General features: G+C 41.3%; 1 protein-coding gene across 3 annotated transcripts; it reads left to right on the forward strand.

The window, feature by feature from the left end:
• Positions 1-5,311: 5,311 nt before the first annotated feature.
• LOC6569468 (serine-rich adhesin for platelets) lies at positions 5,312-24,521 on the forward strand. 3 transcript variants are annotated; one of them, XM_032741260.2, is made up of 15 exons: positions 5,312-5,744; positions 7,684-7,995; positions 8,174-8,640; positions 17,862-18,524; positions 18,604-18,896; positions 18,954-19,043; positions 19,110-19,509; positions 19,594-19,693; positions 19,763-19,861; positions 19,951-20,271; positions 20,343-21,284; positions 21,355-21,609; positions 21,805-22,195; positions 22,345-23,925; positions 23,996-24,521. In XM_032741260.2, the coding sequence occupies exons 1-14, from the start codon at positions 5,523-5,525 to the stop codon at positions 23,892-23,894; spliced, it is 6,105 nt and encodes a 2,034-aa protein (XP_032597151.1). In that variant the 5' UTR covers positions 5,312-5,522; the 3' UTR covers positions 23,895-23,925; positions 23,996-24,521. The 3 variants fall into 3 exon arrangements, with proteins under 3 accessions (XP_032597151.1, XP_001995490.1, XP_043071853.1); XM_001995454.3 differs by having other exon boundaries at positions 21,355-22,195; XM_043215918.1 differs by lacking the exons at positions 5,312-5,744; positions 7,684-7,995; positions 8,174-8,640 and adding an exon at positions 17,343-17,368 and having other exon boundaries at positions 21,355-22,195.
• Positions 24,522-26,315: the final 1,794 nt, after the last annotated feature.

Below are 26,315 nucleotides of genomic sequence, written 5' to 3' on the forward strand. Positions count from 1 at the left end.
CATCGCATACAACACCACCATAGGCAATGTTGCAGCCACACTTCTAGTGCCGCTCCTGGCAACAAACACATATATTCATTTATATAGCTACACATATAGCGTACACATATATACATATATCTATGTATATGCTGTATACCCGCAAACGGACAGAGAGAGCGAAAGAACTGACCGATCGACCGATCGACTGTTTGACTGTTTGAGTTGTCGATAAATACTCGAAACTCGGGCTGTGCCGGCGAATGCTTTGATGTGCGTACGAACATTTCAATAATGTGTGTGTTTAATTTACCAAGTGCCAAGGCGGCAATGGCAATTTCTATATATTCGTACATACTATCACCATCCGAAACTGAAAAGTTAACCTTCGCCTGCAATCTGCAGGTGTTTTCGAAGACAAAAAACAATCTAATCAACAAAAAAACGCTTAGCTACCAATCTCACATGTCAAGATTTTAATGAGATCCTCTACAACATATAAATCACAAACTTCTTTACATTTTTATGTGGTTTTTACAAACCCTACTTTTCTATATAAATATAAATATATATTTGTTATCAGTTGCTGTACAAAGCCTTTGGCTACTGTTTTTTTTTTATTATTGAGATCACACATCACATGATTTATAAAAGGTAGCAGTTTTTTCATAATACATATCAGCTCTGTTCTGGGGGAATTTATTTAATTTATTTTTCATTATCTGCGATAGACAAAGAACAAAACACAAAAGCGCTCATAAGGCAGATACAAGATACAGATGATAAATTAATTGTTGTATTTCTTTTGTTTTAAGCAAACCACTCCAACAAATGAATATTATTGCACGTAATTGTGTTTCAACGCCTCGTTTACTGTGGCTGCAATGCTATGCATCAACTATTACGTATATGGGAAATTTGAAGCATAACATGCGACATCACATGTAATCGCAATCGCAATTGCGCTACGATAAGTGATATTGTAAATATTCGAAGTGAAATCGAACTCGATATGATTAGGCCATCGGCTTATGGTCTAAACAACAATAATAATCGAAAACAAACTAACGATATTGTCAGAGGCCCGACAGGCCAGATAAAAGCTAATCTAAACCAGTCAAGGATGAACCCATCGCCAGCCCATACATACATACACGCACACACTTACTCTGGCTTTTAGTTTGCCATACCTGCAGGAAAAAATTGCAAATTTTAAGCCCATTTCCGTAATTTCTAAGTTGGTTAGTTCTCGACTGTTTGGCAAGGTTTCAAGCTGAAAGGATTCTCGGTTCGTAAACTGTGAAGATTTTAAATATTTTTCGTTCGCAATGATGTGTTGGTTAATAATAATGTTAGTACATTTTCGGGTAATTAAATCGGCTAACGGTCCCATTTCCTGTATAACACCCTGCAGTGTTCTGATCAACTAAATACGATTGCTCTTTTTTTTTTAAATGGTTGTTAAGTCTCTGTCTCAACTGTAAGATATTTGGTTTCAATTTTCTTTGAATGCAGCTGCAACTGCATTGTCATAGCTTTGGAGTCCGGTTTGATCACTGAGTGATTCGTGTAACGGTCAGAGTTCTTGTGATTAATTTGCCTAACCCCAAATATACTGACTCTGCCGCAGCAATTGCAACACACTCAATAGATTGTTACACGATATTTATCCAATCTGTTTGATCCGTTTAAGAACCATTGCTGAGAAGAACGTGATTGGGGATGGGGTGGGGCATACTTGCTTTCGATGTGCTCATCAGTTATCCGCTTTTGCGTGATTCGGATTATACATTTTACTTGGTTTGAGGCTAATGTTGTTTGGTGTTTATTGTTTTTGGTTTTGGGTTTTTATTTTCTTGACTGGTCACCGCCCCCTCGAAGCTTTGATTGATGTAATGTGCTGTGCGTCCAATGTGGGACTCCAGTTATACCAGAATACGTTTGATACTCTCTTATACTTTTACCGTTTGTTTGCTCATTACACGCATGTTCTCTCATTTTGGGGTCTTAATATTGTGGTCGCTTTTCCACGTGCTCAGCTATGATTTCTGACTCGTAGTGCAAAACAATCAATTTAATTGTTATCACGAGGTATGGAGAAGAAAATACCAAAAGGAACCGAACCGACCAGAACAGAAAAAAGTACAAACGTTAAGTATAGTAAATAAAGCTACTTATTCGTACGTCGTTGTACCTCTTGATATCAACGGGCTCGCATACCCTGTGCTGTTAATGATTAAAAGGGGTATTACGATGTTATGCAAACAGGCATATATGCTACTGATCAACGCCTGAATTTCAAATGTGATTGAAGTTTAACTTTCAAAATAATTAATTTAACAATTATAAAATATTTGTGTTCAATTATTTATTATCATGTAGGCCCATTACCCACTTCGTTACATACTGGTAGGGGTACCCAAGCTAGCCAAACAGAATCGAAAGAGTACATATTTTGCACTTTGAAATACAGCTATCAGTCGTGTTTTTATTATCAGCACACCTATTTCGATTTGCGATCTCAAATTCATGTAATTTTTTGTTATTATTTAACTCTAATTGATGTCGAACTTTTCCAAACATCTAATAGCTCGTTGCCTAATTGATAATGATTATTGAATAATTTTCTTTTTGTTTTCTCATATTTTTAAATTTCAAATTAAACAGCTGCCAAAGTGTCTGTAATATTATCGATAGCTATAGGCCGGGTACGATTGTCGTATCTTGAAAGAGTAATAGTTTAAAGATAAGACTAGATAGATCTAAATATAAGTATGTAAGGCAATGAGCGATTCGGTTTTCCTTGAATGTTGACACACTTGAGCTGTTTTCATTGCTAGTATTTTTGTCGTTGTTTAAGCAAGCGGCTACAATTAAAAGTGAAGTGTTTTTATTTTTTACTTGTCCGCCCAACCCACCGTCTGACAGGTACCCTATAAAAACGTTCACGTTCACGGCGGCACTTTCGCAATGACAATGAGACAATTATAGTCGCAGTATCTGAACGATTTTTTAGTTGTCTGTTGGCAATTACACGTGTATTAATGCACGAGTTGACATTGTTGTCGCTATTGTTGTTTAATTACGTCGAGTTACGATAAAAACAATAAAAACACACATACACCAACACATAAACGCGACTAATCCATAATCTTTCTCCAGGAAAAAAAAACAAAACAAAACAAAAACAAAATAAAAAACTCCCCATCAAATTGTATTCAAGGTCCTGACCCAAAGGAAGGGCGTTGATCGGACAATGGCTATAATGCAAATCTTACCGAAAATACAAAATACTTCCCGACTCCAGCCACGACTCGACTCGATGTGTATATGTAGTTCACAGCTTAACAGCTCTGCTTTTGAACCATGTAGTGCAAGCGGCAGCCCCCATGGTATTAATGGTATCCAACTCAACGGGTGGCTCCTCCCCCCGCGTGGGGGTTAACATTAGCACACAGTTCAGCCTTCAAAAAAAGAAAACATAGTAAGAATGCTGTAGTCGGAAGAGTTCGATTAAAAGATACCCTGAATCCAGCTGTTCGGTTCTTGATGCTGATCAAGAATATATGTATATACTTTATTCCAACTTTTGCCCAACTGCATTATACCCTGTTTAATATGTTTACTTTGTTCGGTTTGCAACGTAAGCTGGCAACTAATACAATACTTATATAATTATGTAAATTTACAAGCATTTTTCCAAAGCAAGTCAACGAAAATGACCCACTGCTACTACTGGATACACTTGGATTACGACTTATTGGAAGGGTGTCCAAATGCCACGAAGCATAAATATCCCGACTCCATATTGAAGGTTATGCCTATGGAAGTGTATTTAGTATTCGGTGACCTTAAAGATAACTGTTCCTTTTCGTTTTTATTATGATGAAGTTAAAAACCAAAAAATACAACTACAAAAAATTACGTTATGTTAATTACCAACTTACGTTAAGTCAGACCTTCAGTCTGTGTTGGGAGGATGGGGGACAGACGAAGAAAAATGCGACTGGGCGTGTTACACTTTTCAACTGCCAACATTTTGACGGTCAATGTCCACACACACACAACATATTCACACACGCACACAGTTAGTTTCGGCTATTTATTATTTTTTTCTTTCTCATTTTCCTTTGTTTTGCTTTGTTTTTTGTTGTTGCTGTTTTATGACGCTTGTAATTAAAGTCGTAAAGTGTTGGTAGTCTTTAAGCTTCTTGGATTAAATAGTAAAAAGCACTTAAGTAACTGTATGTTATGTATGAATGTACATATATAGAAACGGAGAGTTATATCACTGCTTAGTGGTTATATAAAACTACCATATATACGGGGACCTATTACAAAAAACATGGTCAGTCAAAACACACACACACACACACACACAGAGAATGAGGTTCAGACTGTGTGGTAATAAAAGCTAGAAGATGTCAAAATTCTAATAAAAAAGACTACTAAGGGTTAATACCCTTTGCACTTATGCACTACCAATTATAAAATTATAAAAAAAAGTAGCTGTATATTAAACTTTGAAGTTCAAGTGAGATATTTATTAGAAATTCTTAAGAATCCAAACTGATGCAGATAATTGCGAACCCATAAAGTATATAAATACATTGTGCATACAAGATCTAATATCTAAGATTGAAATTTATAAATATTAACTGAGCGCTTATAATAAAAAAGTAAAATTTGTCTAGTATTTACCTTCTGTAATAGCCCAAATATGAAAATGGAATCATATTATAAAATATTGTCCAACTCCCTCCCTCTCCTCGTAGATCCTTCACCTTATCCAATTCCAATCCAATCTTCTCTGTGTCACAATTGCTCTCTAATTAAGTGAATAAAGAATCTAAGCATGGGTTTTGACTATTCGCTGTGAGTGTGCATGAATATGAAGTAAATATGAATATCTATCGACTTAATTCCGATCTATTTACAGAGTATCTGTTATAGCGTAATAGTGTCAACTTTCTTGTTTAGAACTTGTATCACATTAATAATAATAAGAATTGTATTTCGCTTTGCTTTTAGGTCGCAGCCCATAACAACACCACCGATGCGATAGGCAACCCACAACACTCGAGTGCTATGCTCCCCACGAGCTATACAATGGGCGTCCTGACGCCCCTAGCTCGGGCCACACAACTACGACTTTAAGCAGAGAAAAAAGTGGAAACACGAGCTAGGTGACGATCAAACGAAAAGAAGGAGCAAAGAAAAAACACAACAACAACAACAATTTGACGAGTTTTTCGCTCGGTGCTGAGCGCAACGTACGCCAACAAACAAATGAGGGTGCAACACGTAACTAGCCAAGCAGCAGCAGCCGAAGCAGCAGCAGCAGACGCCGCCAACAGCATCAGCAGCAGCAGCAGCAGGTTGACCAACTAAGCGAAACCAGCAGCCAACATCTTCAACAGCAGAGCATCTCCTCGCCCAGAAGACAGCAACAGCAGCCGGAGCAGCCAAACAGGCGATAGTCGCACAAGAAACGATAAGCAAACATAAAAAAAAAAAAAACAAGAAAAAAAGCCAACTCCAAAATGTTACAAAACTCGAATGCAGTCGCAGCGGTTGCAGCAGCAGCAGCGACTCCCAGCACAGCAGCCGCTGCGGCAGCGGCGGCCAATAATGCGGCGATTGCTGCGTCATCCATACAGCCAAAGCTGGTTGTCATACGGAGGCGTCCGAATCAGGGCTTCGGTTTTACGCTGCGTCACTTTATTGCCTATCCACCGGAAGATGATGCTGCCAGCTGGCCTCAGGTAAGCATCACAGTCGCAGCCAATTGGCAGCGGTGGGGTGAGGTGCGATGGGGTACAGTGAGAGCTTTGAGAGTACACTCGAAACAAAATATGCCATAGAGCTTCACTTTTCTTAAGCCGTGCTTAATTTCTATGAAAATAAAATCAAATACAATATCTAAATTCTGGTTGCATTGTAGGACATTTTAGTCGAGTAAACTCGACTACGATAAACCCTGAACCTATTCTAGTTTCCAGATTTCCCTTTCAAGGATTTGCACATTCAAATATAAGCATGCCTCAAAGTGCACTCATTTCTGCAGCAATCACACCAATATATTTACACGCACGTCGATTTCATGCCGTCCCTTTTGCACACATTCACGCTCCTATAGAAATAAGATCATCATGAGAATAGGTTTCTGGTTATAACCAAAGTGTTTCTTATCGACTTGAATATTAAAATGTCAATGTAAATTTTACATCCTTTAAATGTTGGCTTTTATTGCTAACGACAATCGAAACGTATCAATTTTCGAGAAACGGGGGCAGTTATCAATAAAATTACATAAACTTGATATGCCCGGTGTATACGAGATCAAGAATATATATATTATATACCGGGTTGGAGATGCTTCCTTCTGTCTTTTACATACTTCACTATATCCTTAATGTATACATTTAAAAAAGAAGACACAATAAGATGGGCGCTGCTAAATTGATTTCTTAAATCAAGAAAATATTTTTAAAACTACAAATTCTAAATTATTGTCTATATTTCTTCGAATGTAGAGAGCAGGCCAAGACAGTGCGCAAGCGCACCGGTCAGCACCTACCTACATACATACATGCATACATACATACATACATACATACATACATACATACATACATACAGACATACATACAGACATACATCCATACAGGCATACACACAGGCATACATACTTACGTATATGCATGTATGTGTGCTCTTACATGTGTGTGTGTGTCTGTGTCTGTGAGAGTAGCTAGCCTGGTTGCCTGCATCTCCAATTAGTCATCGATCGCTTTGGCACTTTTGCTTTTTGCGCTTCGGCAAGTCTCTGCCACTGCCTCTGCCTCTGCCTCTGCGTCTGCCTCAGTCGCTGGCACTGTCACTGTCTCTGTATCGATCGCAGTCGCTGCCGTTACGTGAGCGAAACGCACGCGCCGCTTATTCAAATGGCCGTTGCTGCTTTCTTTTGCTCTTGACAGTGCTGGCCAAAGTATACCGAGTACGTTGAATGGTTCGCTACAACGTCAAGTTGACCATTTGGAAGCAACGGCAACAATGTGTTTTCGTTTGACTTTTAGATAAAAAAAACAGCCAAAAAAAAAATCGTGTTCGAATCTCAGCTCCCTGCCAGTCAAACACAATTACAACAAATATAAATTTAATGTACACAAAAAAGTCTGCAATAAATGTTGCGAATTTAAAAAATATCAAAACTAGTCTTTCCAGTTAAAAAAAGAAGGCTTTTTATAAATAATTGACCATTTTAATAATTTTGTAATGCCTAGCAATATTTAGATTGTTTGTAGCTTATATTCAAATTGAAATCTTTATTTAGTGACTTCTTGAAAAAGATAATATGTGAATGTGGGTTACTTATCAGATAGGGTATTTGAAATTCCAAGAGTCTTTTCTCACTCTCTCACTCTCTTGGGAGTTTTTTCTTCTTTTTTTTGCACTAATTTGCGTTTTGCTCACTTTACTTTTATTACATCCGAAGTTTTGGTTTTGCACTCTCTTCGACGATCTCTTACTGTTTGGGGCCTGCCAATCTCTCTCAGTTTCTCTCTCTCTCACTCTCGCTCTGTCTGCCTGTCTCTCTGAGCCACTCTCCTTGTTGCCATTTATTTTATTGCTATGTTGTTGTCGTTTCACGTTTTTGTGAATGCTTTTTATTTTTATTGTTGCTTTGTACGTTTTGTGTAGGAAGCGACAAACGTTGTCGGCAACAGTGGCAACAGCGGCGGCGGCAGCGGCGGTGTCGTCGGCTTGGAGCCAACGTCACCAACGTCGCTGCCGCCATACCAAGTGAAAGCGATGGAGACCATTTTCATCAAAGAGGTGCAAGCGAACGGACCGGCTAACTACGCCAATCTACAGACGGGCGATCGGGTGCTAATGGTGAACAACACGCCGATCGCTGGCATTGCCTACAGCACCATTGTGTCGATGATCAAGCAGACGCCAGCGGTGCTAACTCTGCACGTTGTGCCCAAGGAGTGCGATGTGCTCCAGATGGTGAGTCCAAAAGACATAATAACATACATCTTTATACATATTTAGATTCGTGTACATTGTATAATTATAAACTGATCTTAACATATCGGCTCCAATCGAATCGAATCGAATCGAAAGTCATTGCATTATTATCCAGTCTAATCTGTGTGTTGTCCACTTAATTTCCCTTTGCTCTCAGCACTATACGTCTATTGCCCATACGCCAGAATCGAATCGTTTAACGATGTCCGCACAAGGATCGCCCGCGCTGCTCTCAAATGGCGCTAAGCCGACATTTCCACAGCAACAGTTGATCTCATATCCCGCTGTTGCCAATTCGTCGTCATCGCCAGCATCCTCGCCGCTTCATGGCGGCAGTCGTTCTGGCAGCATCACAAGCAATGCCAGCGGCAGTGGCAACAATAGTCACCATCAGCTCCACCAGCACCAATATCAGCAGCAGCAACAGCAGCAGCAGCTACATCCGCAACGTCATCCGGCGCTAACTGGTGGCAGCAGCAGCATCGACTTTGGTGACATGGCCCATGGACTGCGTCAGCATCAGCATCAACAGCAGCAGCAACAACAGCTCTACCAGCAGCAGCAGCAGCAACATCATCATCATCATCAGCAGCAGCAGCAGCTGCTGTCGAGCAGCTTTATGCGGTAAGTGTAAACTACTACGACTATGAGTATGGCAACGACTGCCCGCCCCACCTGGGCCATTGACGTCAGCATGAGGTGGGGGGAGGGGGGCGTTCAGGGATCAATGGCAGGAACGGCTGTTAATCTTATCAGTCTGACAGTCGGCAGGTTGTGACGACGCTCTGCCCACTGGCGTTTCTCTTTTGCCATGCAGCCAAAATGACAGTGTTTAGTGCAATTAGACGGGCCAGCGACCGTTGGCCAAAATGCCACAGTGGGGCAAAAACTATTGAGAAAACCTTCAACAGCAGTTTTCAATTACATTTGAAAAGGTATTCACGAGCTTTCGTTACTTATAACAGTTGAACTAAAAACTTAAACAGCGTCGAGTAAAGAGAGTTAATACACTACATTTTTGTGGGGAAAGTAAACCCATCAATCTTCCTTAATTGAATAATAAGACATTAATCATTATCCGATTCAAATGCATATGCAGATATTTATTTGATAATTTCGACATTCTTGCTGAAAACAAAACTATTGTCGAATTAATTTCGCCAACAGATGATCATTGTTACAATATAATAAATTAAATTTATATATATATATATATTTGAATAAATTTAATTTGTTTATGTTCGTTGATCGATAAGATTTTTGACACTGATGTGAACCACTGCCAATGCTAATCGACATATACATACACATGGGTATATATATATATATATATATATATATATTTGTATGTATTCGAATGTTTCGTTAATATTTATTTGCAAAGGCATACACAAAAATACACACACATTCACATTCATTCAGTGAGACAAATTGACAGTTTACTGGCCAACAGCCTTTGGCGCCGTCGCCGTTAGCGGTTTCAATGAACTTGATCACACTGTGCGCCATGGTTGATTTATGGTGGCATGGAGAGACTGCTTACTTTTAGCTCCCCATCCTTTCAATACACACACACACGCACACACACACTCGCACACAGATTTGTATTATGTGTTTGCATACGCATATTGTGCATTATTTGAATTTCATTCAAGAAACAAACAAACAAATAAGGTTCATAAAAATAATATTAAACGTCAGCAGAGCGGAAGATGATTTTCATTGAGTAATCGAATAGCCTGAAACACAAAATACGCAAATACAATTGTCATTCTATGTGTGTGTGTTAAAAATTAAGTTCATGCTCTAAATGACATTTGCTAAGCACAGAAATTGCACCAACAAACAATAGCTGCAAAAACCATAATTAAAAACAATTGTAAAGTGAACCTTGTGCCCAAAGTGTGGCCTCTCCCTATCCACCCCTCTGGCCAATCCATTAACCCATCCCTGGTCTCCATATCTAATGTCCAGCACAATTTCGCACATTCTTTACCACACTTTTCACAGTCATTAATTTGTACATGCTTGTAAATATGTAAGTTAAAATATACATATATGCACATATGTACATATGTATGTATGCATATGTATCTATCTATATAGGCGCATTATAATTATGATGAGTCCATACATTGACCGGCCACGGCCTATAAAATTATAGAACACCACACAGCAGCCAAATGTGACTGACTCTGATGATTTCATCATATATGTACATACATACATACATACATACATATATATATATATATATATATATATATATATATATATATTATTTGTTATTCTTCGCCCCCCTACATTTGATCAATGTTGTGTTGAATGAAAATCGTTTATGTATTCATACATTAAGTATATATGATAAGTATTTATTCCAAATGTTGTTATCAACAGCTGATTGCTATCGAGTCACATTTTCAGCTCTTGATAATTACACGATGATCTGTAGTTTGAAATTGCCTTATTGTCATTTAATTCAGTTAATTGTTTTGTGTTTTTTAAAGCATTACTTTTGTTTTGTAGTTGATCATCGCTTCTACATCATATATTTCGACAAATTTGTCTGCCGTTTATCAATGACTTCATGATATGTATCGATAATTGATGGATTATCAAGCTGCAGATCAATTGTAGTCCTCAAAGTTGATTGCGAATTAATATTGCATTGATTTCTCCACTCGATATTCTGTTTGAAATGCGATCTTTGGGATATGCGTTTGTTTCACTCGTAATATTCCCTGATCATCAAAATTTGTCTACTCAGTGTTGACTTTACGACTGCGTCTGGATTTGGCAATGACGACAAATGCATTTATTCATATTTCTCGTGTTTTTCAAAACAAAAATAGGCAAATGCATAAAAATGCCATTGGCCGGCCACTAGGCGAACTTCCTCTTTTCACTCTATCTCTCTCTCTTTCTCTCTCTCTCAATGTGTGTGTGTGTGTGTGTGTGTGCATATCTTTATGGATAGGGTAATAGACAGTCCTCTTCAGATTTGACCAAAACGTTGGAATGCGAAGCTTTTGAGCCATCGTGGGCACTGCAATTGAACTTTGAAAAGTAATAAATATATATATATATATATATATATTTTTTTTTTTTAGAAAGTAGTCCATTTTCACTGATTTATTTTTTTTCTCAATATGTTGCTCTGCATAGCATATGGAGTTGTACAATAGCAGAAATCTATGAAAGTAACTTTGCTAATAGAATTTTGTTAATATATTTGCATCTTTTGCTATATTAATAATGTGCCTCACAATCGAACAACGGATATCAATAAATTTATTTGTAGAAGAAATTAATTTAAATATACATCATTTGGGAATTGTGCTCATTTTGATTGGATGTAAATTGAGCTAAAGCTTTGCTAATGAATTATTTGGTTAATTGTGAGCCGCATACTAAAAAAACAATGTTCGAGTCGAGAGCTCTTTAACATCATCGGAAGTTTCTGCCGAGTGGATGATTCCATGTTAACTGTGTTTGGCACGTGTTTCGGATGCCATGTTAAATTGCTTTTTCTATTCTTTATTCTTTCTTTATATTTTGTTTTTAGTGTTTATCGTTTCTAATTACGTGCTGGCAAGTTGCGGCGCACTTGCTCGTAGATAAAAAGTGGTTAGGAAGACATTTGAGGCATCAGCCACTTCCATACATGCATATCTCAGCTGTAAGCAACTGTCAATTGTTTATTTATTTATTCTTATAATAACTGACTTTTTCCCAAATTGTATTCCATATAATTCAGGGTACAGGGTGTCTGCGCGCTGAGCATGCTTGTTTAATATTTAATGTCTGCTTCGCTTTGCAAGCCATTAAAATAACAAGCAAAAATAACAAACAAAAAAAAAAAAACCGAAAAGTGCAAAAAATATATATTAAATATGCTCAGTGTCGAGAATTGTTGAAATTCAAATCACATTTCGAATTTTTCAGTGTATTTTGGACATTATAACGCCCACATTTCGACATGGAGACAAACAAACAATTGCGTATACGCAACGGTTGTCGTCGCATTCGTTGTCTGTCGCTATATGCGATGTAAATCATATTTCAGTATGCACATGTACACCTATATCTATATGTGTATCTCTGTGTGTGTGTGTTTGCAATCAATTATTATATGTGTATATGTCACCAGAGGAACGTCAACGTCAACTCATTGACTAATCGCACAACAACAACGCCATTAAGAAGAACAACTACTAAACCGCATATGCAAAATCGCCAAAGCCTTAAATATACTTACATATCTATATTTATAAAGTTATATATATAGATAAATATATATTATTATACGTATACATTATATATATATATATATATATATATATATATATATATGGGTAAGTGAATGCATAAGCTGAGCGTAAATGGACAACAACAAAAAGCAAAAAGCAACTGCACACGAATAACGAATATTTGTTAACGCGCCATTGTTAAATGATTACGACAAATTTAATTGAATTTTGTACAACACACTCGCAAACACACACCACAATAATAATAACAAAAAAAAAAATGAAATAAATAAAAAGTGAGAAAGAAATAAGTTCAACCGCTGTGAATGGCATTTGAATTCGTTCGCCCGACTGGATATCGTCCGCCTCAACTGACCACGCCTCCAGTTGAGACACAGATTGAGATTGAGATGTACTATATATGATATCTGAAGATGAGATTGTGACGGAGCTCAAGAGTCTGAAATGACATGATGATGATGGCAATGCAGATCAAGATGCAGATAAAGATTTATGTAAAAATACTTGGCTATGTAAATAATTGGCTACTTGAGCCATTGCAAAGTCTGTAATTGTATAATGCGCTGTTGGATCCATGATGATGACAATTGAACATACCGACGGACAGATATAGTTGTACATAAATACACCTATATGTATATGTATGTAGAAATATACATATATATAGAGGATACAAGAACGAACGCTGTCTGTTTGACCTTTGATTCTTTCAACCTGAGTTTTGTGTAATATTGAATTTAACTAACATGCTTGATGGATGACAAAGTTGACACGTTTGACACACACTCAAATAATATGCAAACTGTGCACAGTGGTGCAAAATGCAACCAGCAATTCGATAACCTTAATGGATATGGATTTGAGCATCTCACTACTTCATACGTAAAGAATAACATTTATTGTTCTAGAAACATAATTATATTTATAATTGAATTATATTTTCCTGATACCCACTAAAGAGAAGAAAAAGGAAAGCTTTGAGTGACACTCCTTGTGAGACACTTCGAAGATCCTTAATCTTAGCTTATAAACCTTAGAGTTTAGCGTACTATTTCTCGCTTGTGAAGTACTGATTGACAGACTAACATCCAAATGCAATAGCTATGTTCTCGGAAAGGTATCCAGATTACCCTCATGGACATTATCGATGAGTTTTTCGCTCGAATCAAAAATAGCATCGCCTGTTTATCACTTTCGACTAGGCCCACAATCCAATCTGTTTGTTTCGCGTTGCGATTACAATAAATCTAACTACTTGTGTACTTGAATACCTATACTCTTATACATACATATGTATATGTATATACGATAAACATACACATATGCAACGCATCCATTTACAGAGTATTATGTGCCTTCTGTATGTGCACAATGAAATATTTTTGCGCTATGCGCGTGGCGCAATTGGTTATAAAATAAAAGAAAGAGCGTTCAGTTCTGTTGTCGTTCGGTGGTTGGGTGGGTCGATGGGTCGTTCCGTTCGTCGTTGGCTTGACGGTGGGTTGTTCGACGATTGCCCACTCAATAGCTGGGGGCTCTTTTCAATTGGCCCTGCCCGTCTGTCTGTCGTCTGTCTCGTTGCTGCTGTCGCAAGCTTAATATGAATTTCATACATGCATACAAAGTGGATTTTTTTTTCGTCGCTTGAATCTTTTTTTTTTATTTATTTATTATTATTATTATTTTATTTTTTTGTATTTCAGCTTAGTCGTATGGACTTTGGGTTGTACTTTAGTTTAGTTGCTGATGCCGAGTGGAGCGCGTAGATTTCGCATCACAACAAAAATATATATATATATATATATATATATATTAAATCTTGAACTCAGTGAGCTTTTTTTTTTTTGTTGTTTCGTTTCGAGTGTGTGGGTTGAATTTGAATTTTGGCGTTGAATTCGAAATGCACTTATCATTGATATCGTGTGGTTATTGTGATTGCCTTTGATAAAAGCACAAATGTGACAAAGTGGTGGCGGGTGGGTGAGTGGTTTGTATCGAAAACACTCGCACCGCAAAGTTTTGTCATAATTGCAGAGACCTTGAAATACATTAGATCTATTAGATCACAAAGTTCAAGTGCCTTTAATGATAAAAAGCACAGAGCTGCTAGCAACAACAACCAACAAAAGCTAAAACAACAACTAAATCAAATCGAGTGACTGCTGCAACAAACATGTCCACGAGCAAATGTTGCGTTCAGATTTTCTTGAGCAACAACAGCAGCAGCAGCAGCAGCAGCAAGAAAACAACAATGCGCGATTGTCTCAATTTCTTAGTAGTTATTTGTTTGATGTTTTCTGTTTTGTTTCCGTTGCGTATGCTGCCTAAACAATGAACAGCAGCGCTGCCGTTGGCGCTGACAGAGCAACGATGACGTCGACGTCAACGCCAATGGGTGTCGCCATAGTCGCCATCGACACCGCTGGGCGCCGTCGCCACCAGCGGCGAAATCGATACCAAAAACAGCCAACAAATAAATGCAATGCGAATTCCACAAAAATGGAGATAGAGCCACCAATGGGATGGTGGGCGGAAGGGAAGCTGTTTACTGTTTTTGTTCGATGGGTTCGGAAAGCCGCGTGGGAATGGTGGGGGGTTTGGGGGGGGGGGGACTTTTGACCGGTTTCGGAGTGTAACATTGTGGCTTATCAAATATGTCAACATATTTTTATTTATGACTTGTTAATTGCAAAGAGAGGCGAAAGAGTTGCCAATACGCAAATCGGACAATAGCCGGCAATAATAATATCAACAACAACAATGGCAACAACAATGACCAGTCAGTGAATGAACAACAAGCAGACAATAAAGCGCGAAATTCCACACAATACACATACATAGACACACACACCCACAGGCAGTTTGTATCTGTATCTGTATCTACTATCTGTATGGCTGATAAATACAGCTCATTTGTTTGGCTCTGACTTTTTACTGATAAGCAGAAACAGCAACAACCACAACAACAACAACCACAACAACAACAACAACAAATCAGCACAATAGAGTCCGCGATTCATGGCGTATCGAGTCACTTGTCTATCTATCTATATATCTATTTATTTATTTTTGTTCGCTTGTGTACTAGGCTTATGTAAAGATAATATTCTCCTACACACATTCATACATACATAAAAGATAAACCTTTTGCACATTTGCAATTTGCATTCACTTTGGCATTATTTCACTATAGCATTTCTTAGAATTTCTCACACGGTTCATAAACGAGTTTTAATATCTGACATTTCTTTTAAATAGTGTTGACTTCAAACCTTTAGGCAACTACCCCCAATATAGAGAAACTCATTCTCGAGCAGCGGCTATTAACATTACTTCAGGAAATGTGTAATCTCAATCTACTCAATCTACTTGCGACACAATTCACAAATTGAGTTATTTAGTTTAATTAACGTTATTTGTTGAACGTCGAAACCACTCGGTTAGTGAGCAATGCAGATTTTTCAACTGGATTTTAATGGAAACTTTATCAAATTAGCATTATTCAATTACCTAGAATCACTCTCAGTCTAATTGGGAAAACATAAAACTCAATCAATTATGCTTGTTCGCTATTAAAAGCATTTCAATTAAGAGCTGCACCTGCACTGGCGTTTTGATGTATATCAATTTACTATTGTGTAAACTTCAAAGCAACTATTCCTGGATCTGCGCTGAAATTGCATCCTAGCAACGGTCGAGAGCACTAAGGGGAGGCAAAATTGTTTTATCCTGCAGCCATGCAACAGCAGCAGTCTCATCATCATCATCATCATCATCATCATCAGCAACAGCAACAATGAAGCAGAAAGCAAGCAGGATGTGCTCTCTGTATATCCTGTCCGTGAAGCATCCTCTTGCATCAAATTGAGTTAACTTAAATGCCATCAAATGCGATTCTTCTGCTGTTCTTTCTGAAATCTAATTCAATCAAGTGTAGAGTGCGTCTGGGTTTCTGTGGCTGCAATTGCAAATGAAAGCACGCACTTTCCACACACATATACACGCACCTACACACACACCTACACACACACCTACACACACACAGACACACACATTCTGCAATATTCCATTTAGCCAGCCCCAGTTGCCGTTGGGGGAGCATGTGCTCATGCTCATGTCACGGTCATGGCCATTAGTCAGTCTGCCTGACAGCAACTACTGCCGGCTGACTTGGCTGGCTGCATTGTCGGGACAACGTCGAGTTCGTTCTCGTCATGCACTGACGCTTGCGCCACTCCACCCAACCCCCCACCATGCCCCACTGCCTCTCCGCTGTTCCCGCGAACAAACTGCAAGTATTCGCTTTGTTTCGTTTTTGCAGTCAATTTGTATGAACACTCTCTTATCTCACAGCCCATAAGAGCTACACACAGACACAGACACAGACACCGACACCGACACCGACTACAGCAACAAAACGGATGTTCTCGTGTGTCTAAAGTAAATTAAGTTTAGGTTTAAGCTTCAATATGTGTATATATATATCTATGATATTAGATAATACAGGTTACAGGGCATCTGTCTTTCTCTCTCTATCTCTATCTCGAGTGAAGCCGTCTCACTTTGTTATTGTTATTGTTATAGTTATTGTTATTGTTACTATTTATGGACATGGCTAAGCGCACCTGTGCCCCGAGGCGACGACATAAAAGATCTCGAACTGATCCGTTGCAGTCTTGAAATGCTTGAAATGACAGCACGAAATATTCTTAAACAAATACGTTTCGTTTATAAACAAACAGCACAAACAATAACACATTCACAATTCACAAATATTCAGCAGTTGGGGGTGTGGGGCGTGAGGCATGGGGCGTGGCTCATTGCTGTTTACGCAAATTGCGCAGCTTACGCGTATTTGGCAAACGACGTCGATGTCGTCGTCGGTTAGTCAGTCAGCCACTCAGTCATCAGTTATCGTGACCAGCGTACCCAAAACAACTGGCAACGTCAAATCGGATTCACTCCGATCTCTTCACGTGCCTCAACCGCAGTCGCCGCCGCCGCCGCCGTCGCAGTCGACGTTTACGGCACGCGCCTAAGCGTCTTTTAGCCGAACGCGAACTTTTTCGTATGGCAATCAGGTGCGGTTGCTTTAAAAAAATGCTTGGAATAAGTATTTCAATATCTTAGATTACTTACGCCTGTGGCATAGGTTCCAGATGTCTACTGCCCATTGCTGTAATGAATCCCAAATAATAAATCAAGCAATAAGCAAAAAGAAAACTACAATTGAAATAAATGCTAAATGTTATAGAAGATATGTACGTGCAATAATATAGTTAGAATATATCATTGATAAATGAAGTCGATTAAACCATATAAGGTTATAAATTGATGCATTGATACTTAATGCGAATAAAAACACACTCAGAAAGAATCCTCTGCTTGGCTTTAGAATTGACTTCTGCAAGAATTGAAAACTGCTTGGTGAAAACTGCGCCCTCAAAATAGTTAATGGCTATAAACTTGACTTGGATTTAGCCTTGTTTAATAATAGCTAATTGCGTCCGCCTGTTTCTGATCAAAAATGGTAATCAATTGCATTTGCTGTACTCTGTTTGTTGCTACTTACAGCGCCAATCAGCCGCCAAATCTAACAGTATTAGCAAGCACAACACCAACCACGCCCACCACGCGCCAACCCAAATCGGCAGCGGCATTGAGTCAAGCATTGTATGCAGTGAATGCCAGCGGCAGCAGCTGCGGCGTCGGCGGCGAAAACAGCGACCTGATGATCCGACTGCGCGAGTCGATTAAACAGAAGGAGGAGTTCCTCAAATCCCCGCTGCCCTCCGGTGTGCTGTCCGCCTCAGCAGCCTCAGCATCCAACGGCAACACATCGCAATCATCGCCACAGCAACACCAGCAGCAACAGCCGGTACAGCACTTTTTCCCATCGCACACGCCACCTGGTGCAGGTGGAGGAGGAGGTGGGGGTGGAGGTGGAGGTGGAGGCGCCGTTGTCCCAGTACCGCGTGTACGCCAGCAAGTGCTGATCAAACAGCAGCACCATCAGCAGCAGCAGCACCACCATCACCACCATCATCAGCAGCAAGTTGTTCTCGGCTACGATATGTACAATAGCTATACGGGCAGTAAGTTGGCGTCACGCTCCTTGGGAGCGGTGCCGTCACAGCAGCGACAGGTGGTTGTCAGTGTTGCCAGCAACAGTGGCAAGTACGCCAAGGAGTTGGACTACTTTGAGACGCTGCAGGAGACGGGCGTCACCAACAAAGTGTAAGTTCAGCCCCGAATATACCATATCCTCTAACAAAACAAAAAGGTCGTTAATCCTTTGTTGATGTACTCCTCTTAGATTTGAGAGCAAACTGGTCTCGCACATGGCCAAGGGATTTGATCCATTCAAGCCGTTGTCAATCAACACAAATGCCGCCTCCGAATCGACAAGTGCGTCCGTTGCGCTGTCCAAGAAACAGGGCGTTCTATACGAGTCACTGCAGCAGCATCCACTGCATCAGATGCAGGTCAAGTATCAGCAGAGCAGCAGCAGCAATACCAGCGCCGTCGATGGCCAGATTACAAGTCGCATGGAGCTGCACAAGGCAACGCTAGCGAATGCCACCATTGAGTCGTCGGTGCCATCGAGTAGTAAGCACATAGCACATAGCCAGCCAACACTAATCACTAATCAATTGTTGCTTTCAGAGTATAGCAATGTGTCGGAGCACCCACCGGCCGCCAACAGTTCCTCCTCCCATACTGTGGCCACATTGGCTGACATTGCCGAGAGCAGCGGTAAGTGCGCATTTTTACATACACACACATATATATGTAGAATAATACTAAGATTGCATTTTGCAGCCGCTGCCATTGTGGATGCTGCGTCTGTTTCGGGCAATGTGGTGCGCCGGTATAAGCCGCTGGCCTCCAGCTCCTTTGACGAGGGCAAGCCGGTGCGACGGATCTCATATCTGCGTGCCACCAACAACGAGGCAGAGTATCACGGCGAGCCGCCAACGGCAGATGGTGTTGCAGCAAGCAGTGTAGCGGCTGCTGCTGCTGCTGCTGCTGTTGCATCCATTGTGGAGCCGCACAAGACGAAAGTGCTGGTGGAAGAGCATCCAGATCCCACATACGATGTGATCGCTGCCACCGGCGGTGGCCATGAATTTATTGAGACACCCAACGGCTTGGAAGATGTGCGCCTCTCCGCTCTCCATGGCAGTCGGCGTGCCTCAATCAACAGCGAAATGCGCAGCAGGTGAGTCCCACTAGTCGCAAGTGCGACTCATTTCCCAACACAGATCCTGGACTAATTGCAATCATTCGCATCATCATCGCATAGCATTCATATTGATGCCGAGCTTAATGGCAAGTATGTGCCCAATGAGCTGGAGGCCTTTGAGACAGAAATCGAGATTAAGTCCTCCTGCATCAATGGCAAGGTAAGCCACACACCCACTTGAAAATTGAATTCACATTTGACCACATTTTTTGACATTTGTCTGCTGCAGCGCATGTCCGAGTATCGCTCGTGGCGTCAGGTCAAACTGGAGATTAAGGGCGATGTGTTGCGCATATACTCTGGCCGCCATGCCAAGTCGGACCAGAATGTAAGTAACGATTGGCAATTAAATACATACAATACAATACAATAGTGTGCAATACTACTTCGATATATATCCACTCCATAATCAAACAGGTGATAGAGCTTGATATTAGAAATTTTAAGTTTTTCGACGAGTCACAGGACAAAAAGAAATACTTGATACGCATGCAGTCGAAGCCCAGCGTCAGTGGCGCCCACTTGGCCACATTGGGCAATGAGCTCAATTTGGACGATGCCCATGAGAAGCTGACCTCATCGGGCAGCAGCAGCGCCGCCGAGCCGCAGACGCCGGCGACAACGGCACCATCCTGCGGCCCCTACACCGAAATCCTCTTCAAGACCAAGAGCAGCAATGAGATGAAGCGCCTCTTTGGCTTGCTCCAATGGAAGGATAGTCTCAACTATGATGATAATGTAAGTAATTACAAAATAAAGTCGCTCCCTTGATGATTTGATTCTCATACATGATTTCGTTCTTTTCGCAGGAACAGCCGGCAGCAGGCAAGCAGCTGGCTGAGCCCCAGAAAACAGCTGCCACGAGCAGTTATCTAGACGATGTCGCTGGCGCTGCGGACAGTTCACCGCTCAGCTCGCACTCGGGCAGTGGCGGTGGCATGCTGGAAGGACCAACGGCTGCATCCGCTACGGCGGTGGCTGTCACCAGTGAGTCGATATCGCCGGTGATGAAGTTGCGCAAGCCCTCCAACAAGCATGTACCGGATAAGGATTTGGGCTCACCAAAGTCAAAGAACTGGAAAGATTTGCTATTCCGACGTGGTGGTGGCAGCGGCGGCGGCGTCTCCCATGGCGACCTAGCCTCACCCTCTGGCTGTGTGAACAAGACGGGTGGCTCCATTGGGCTGCCACTGCGCGCCTGTCCAATGGGCAAGAATAACGCATACGTGCCGCATCTCGTTGAGGTCTGCACCAACATTGTGGAAACAAAGGGCTTGGGCGTGGTGGGTATTTATCGTATACCCGGTAACAAGGCAGCAATTTCCGAGCTATCTGAGCTGGTCAACACAAAGGAATTCCAGTTCGAGAGTTGTGCCACCGACGTCCGATGGGAGGATGTGAATGTGGTTAGCAGTCTGCTTAAGCTATTTATACGCAGCCTGCCGGATGCACTGATGCCGGCCAGTTTCTATATCAACTTCATTGAAGCGGACAAGAAAACTGGTATGGAGCGCATTGTGCTGCTCAAGGACATTGTCGAATCGCTGCCGCGTCATCCGTACGAGACAATGAAGCATTTGATACGGCATCTGTGCCGCGTCAGCGACAACTGCGAGGTTAATCGCATGGAGCCAAAGAATCTGGCCATTATCTTTGGGCCTTCCATTATTCGCACACCGAACGATACTCTGGAAACGGCCGTCAAGGATATGAAGCATCAGTGTCGCATTGTCGAGCTGCTTGTCACGCAGGTGAGTCACTCAATACCCCCCTTCCACCAATCCCTAATCCACTGTTTTTTTATCTCTGTTCTGTTCACAGTACGAGTATTTCTTCGAGGGCGGCAGTCTGCCGGATCTGGCCGATTTGAGCGGCGGTGCAGCGGCGCCTTGTCCCGCGCAACCACAGCAGACACAGGAAGATCAAACGAGCATGCTGCTGCACAATCTGTCCAAGATTGAGCGCATCACAGAGCGCGAGACGCGCTCCTCACGATTCATTCCGCAGCTACGTAGACGCACCCACGGCAAGCGCAGCGCCGTTAGCTCCGACACCTACTCTGGCGAGAGTGTTCTGGTAAGCGGCACTAGTCAAGCCAATTCCCAATGCACCAACACCAACATCACCACCACCATTACCACCACAACCACAACCAACACCACCACCACCACAACCACAACCATTCGCACCAACAACCAAAGACGAATGCAGCGCAAGGCTGTGCAAAGCATTTGCGATTTTGGTTTAATCCTGCCCGCTGTTCACTTTCAGTCGCTGGACTACGCCAAGGTATCAGCGAGCAGCACGACCAGCACCAGCAGCAGCTCCACGCTGCACAGCAGCAAGATAAGCACCACAAGCAAGCTGCTCTACTCAGCGATGGGCTCATCCAGCCATACCAGCACCAATCAATCCTCCGCGACGGCATCCACCACAGCCAAGGCGGCCACGACGAGCACCAAGAAGCGCACCACGGCCGGTTTCTTGTCCAGCTCCAGTTCGCGCAGCGCCCAAACACGCAAGGCCAGCCTCGATGAGAAGGACTCGGGCAGCGTGGACTCGACCGGCAGCATTGGCAAACATGAGCAGCAGCAGCGGAGCAGCGTTGATATCTCCGTACTGCTTACGGACGATGATTCCAGCAGTCGTCTCAGCGACACAGGTAAACACAGACACAGACACAGCACAAACCAATGGCATCCAAGAATATTTAAGACTACAAAGCATGCTCATATTACTGCCAGATAATAATCTAAAAATAATAATAACACAAATTCAAATGCTTCGTTTTATGTTTTTGGTAATTTTCAGGTTCCATGTCGCTGACCACCATTACGGACACGTTGGACAGCAAGCTGCGTAATTTACGTAGCGGCTCGGAGTCAAACGATGAGAACGGTTCACCTGAATTTCCCAAGAATCGTCGGCATACGTTGGGTCAGCCGCTGCACTTGCACTCCGAAAACATTCCGTATGCGGATGAGTCGCCGGAGCGACTGTTCCACAACTTTTGTCCATTGGACGCACCACATTCGCTGCTCTTAAGCCGCTCGTGCACGGCCACCAACAGTTTGGGTGAGCCCAAAGAAGATAAACACCACAATCAGCAGCAGCAACTGCAGCAGCTAATGATGAAGCCAACGGTGGCACCGCTCCCTGCCAGCCTGCTAAAGGCGGCACACAAATTGCAACATTCGGCAACGGCGCCCATCCATCAGGGCAGCTCAACGGCGCCGGCTAGTGGCGCTGCCACACCCACCGCCGGCACTGGTACCGGTTCGAGCAGCGCCTCAACGCCACTAGCCGGTACGCCCAGCTCGCAAATTGGTGGCTCCGTCGCCCAGCGCAATTCATACGGCAGCAAGAATCTGCGATTTAGCAGCTCCCTGGCATATGAGCGGGGTGGCGTTGGCGCCGGTTCTGAGGATGACTCGGAGGGCTCCACGACGAGCGATCCAAAGGAGAAGCTACTAATGGCCGCACCATCGCCGTCGTTTTTTCTCGAGCGCTACAATAAAAAGCGGCGCGATCATCGACTCTTTCGGAGCGCCAGCTTCAACTGTCGCAACTACTCCACACGACACATGAGCAGCAGCAATTCGAGTGCGGCAGCTGCTGCCGCTGCCGCTGCAGCCGCCTGCTGCTCCCCAACGTCATCGTCATCGTCTTGGGCACATGCCGCCGCTGCGCTGACCAAGGACGAAAAGACTGACATGAATCTGACCAAGAAGCGGCAGATACAAAACAAACAGAATCGCTCGATTAAGCGACGTCACACGGTTGGCGGACCGCACGATTATGCGGCCAACAGTGGCGGGGGCGGTGGTGGTGCTGGTGGTGGTGGTGGTTCAGCCGGGCACGATTTGACTGCCATTAACTATAATCATCACAATCGACACCATCAGCAGCAGCTGCTGAAATTGGGCGGTGGCAGTGGCGGTGGCGGCAGTGGCGCAGCTGCCGAAACGACAACCACAACGACAACAACAACGACAGTGTTGCGCAGACTGGGCGCACCGCCGGCCAGTGCCAGTGCAAGTGTTAGTGCGAATGTCAGTGGTGCTGGCGTTGTCACCGATGCCAATGTCGCGTTGCCCGTTTCTGCAAGCACTGTGGCCAACAATAGCACAACCAACAACAACAATAACAACAACATTTCACCACTTAGCGATGGCAGCAATGGCAACAGCTCTGGTGGTGGTGTTGCTGGTGCTGGTGGTGGTGGTGTCGGCAGCGCAGGCAGCAATAGCAGCTCATCAAATAACAGCAGTAGCAGTGTCGGCGGGGGCGGTGCTGCTGGCGGTGATCAGGTGCTCGAAGTTGGCATCAGGATCAAGAACATAAATCGTGCGCGGTACTAAAAATAACTTTAATAAATTGGCAGCGAATCAGGTGCGTCAACATACAACAATTATCTTAATTACTATCCTAAAGCTAACTTGTGAATTTTCAACTCTTGCAGAAATAATCAAAATCACAGCGAAAGTATAATCTGTTGTAAGGAAGAGAGCGAGACATGCGCGCGAGAGAGAGAGAGAGAGAGAGAGACAGGAGGAAAGGAATCGAGCGAGCGAGCGAATGTGTGAGAGATGGAGATGCAAACATATATTGGAAAAATCGTAGTATTAAACCGAGTTATATATATATATATATATATATGTATATATATATATACATAACAGCATAGTTGTATGCAATATAATTATGTTCAGGCAAAAGTATTTATATCAACATATTGTGGCTCAAGCGCACACACCACATTCACCACACATACGAGGGAACAAAGAAAAAGCAAAAGTTTTCATGCAGCAGATAGAGTCGGATAGAGTCGTAGAAAGAGACGGATAGATAGAGAGAGAGCGATAGAGAGAGAGAGAGAGAAATATATACATAACTATTTTGTAAAACGTATACAGAGTACGAAATATGCTTAACCCATATACATACATACTTATAATTGTAATATAATCATACACACACACACGCATACACACATATACAAACAATTTGATACGTATATACATACGTATATAAGCTAAAGTTGGCGCAACATACTTGATAGCCATACATAATAGTTTATAGCATATATATATATATATATATATATATATATATACACACATATACATATATATATTTATTTACACGTATAACCAAACCATGTCGCCTGTACAGTGCTTAAATGAGACACACACACACATATATAGATGAAGAGATAAATAGATGGCTACGTCTTCTGGCGACATGCAACTGCTTGTGTATATGCAACTGCAACATATTTCAGCGGTCATGTATGTAATTTGTACCTGTACCTGTCTATGCGATGCATAATGCATAGATGCAACAGTTTTTTTGTTGTTTTCTCGTTTTTTTTTTCTGTATTATTTTTGGTGCCTTAATTGATTTGCTTTAAAATTTCGTTAGTGACATGATTTAGGGAACACTGGCCAAATCGGTGCTCAATTGGCAATGGACAGCACGTATATGTATTGTACATATATATATATATATATATATATATATATATATATAGACAGACGTATATGCTATTTGGTGCTCGCGTGTCATTAGAATTTAAGAATCCACCACGTTTTTGTCATATATTAACCGTTAGTTGGCTGGGCAATCATCAGAAGACGTGCAGCCGTTTTGTTGTTCACAGGCGACACAAAAAAGAAAAAAACGGAAGAAAAAAAAACGGTGCAAATACGCTAAGATACGCAACAATCTACAACATTTCGTTCAAATATAATCCCTTCGGCAAGCATATACATAAATGTATTTAAATATTTCAGCAATTGCTGCATAAGTGTGAAGAGCATAACATATATATTTTTTTGAATGTGTGACAGAAGTGAGAGAAGAAAGTTCGAAACGCATACAAGAATCCATAATAATTAGCATACTTACAAGCATACATACCTATATACAATATACAATATACAATACAATGCATACATACATATTCTTGTGTAGTTGTATATTTTTTGTATTATTTTAAGTTGAATGCAACACAGAAATATATGCAATTAGAGTTAAGTACATATATAGCCTAGAGTTGTATGTAGTTTTATATATACACAAACACACACACACACACACACGCACACACATACATGCATATGTATATATACACACACAATTGAATATTTGTTCTTATACAGGATAAATCATTTTATATGTGTATATAAACACGCATGCATATTGTATAGATTCCTTTTTTTTTTTTTTGTATATACCATTTTAATTTTATTATTTTGATTAATTAAATGATTTCTCCTATATATTTTTTTTGTAACTCTACTTTTACTTATACTTATTATGTTTTGTTATCGCAAAAACAGAAAAAAAAATTGTTGCAAAATGTTAGAGAACCAAGCGCGTAACGTTGCTATATATATTATATTATATTACATATTATTAATATTTTTTATTAGTTTTAGGTAGTTATTTTTTAAAATTGTATTTTTTTTAATAAATGTGAATTTATAAAAGCTACAATGACGACACAATAAAAGAAATCGTAAGAATACTTGTAATGCGATAATAATAAGCATTTTTCGATGTACACTGGGCACTGCTGGGAAAGATTAGTCAAGCCATATCTCTATGGCATTTGACGGGACTTACATATCTGAACTTGTGGGAGGTAAGAATCGATTTACACAATGTATTTTGTGTTTTAGATGACCTCCGTATGCAGTTTGATGGAAGATGTCCTTGCGATGCTAGCCCATCTGGTCCTTTAAAAATCTGTAAGGATTTGGCAGATGTGGGCCTAT

Source organism: Drosophila grimshawi, unplaced genomic scaffold (assembly GCF_018153295.1).
Source record: "Drosophila grimshawi isolate 15287-2541.00 unplaced genomic scaffold, ASM1815329v1 contig_848, whole genome shotgun sequence".
In the NCBI taxonomy this organism is placed as follows: domain Eukaryota; kingdom Metazoa; phylum Arthropoda; class Insecta; order Diptera; family Drosophilidae; genus Drosophila; species Drosophila grimshawi.

Bases quoted from the DNA above. Each gene is read 5' to 3' on its own strand.
- LOC6569468 (XM_001995454.3), top strand. From the start codon at position 5,523: ATGTTACAAAACTCGAATGCAGTCGCAGCGGTTGCAGCAGCAGCAGCG. The intron at 19,044-19,109 runs GTAAGTGCGCAT...TGCATTTTGCAG, and splicing joins TGACATTGCCGAGAGCAGCG to CCGCTGCCATTGTGGATGCT. The intron at 20,272-20,342 runs GTAAGTAATTAC...TTCTTTTCGCAG, and splicing joins GTCTCAACTATGATGATAAT to GAACAGCCGGCAGCAGGCAA.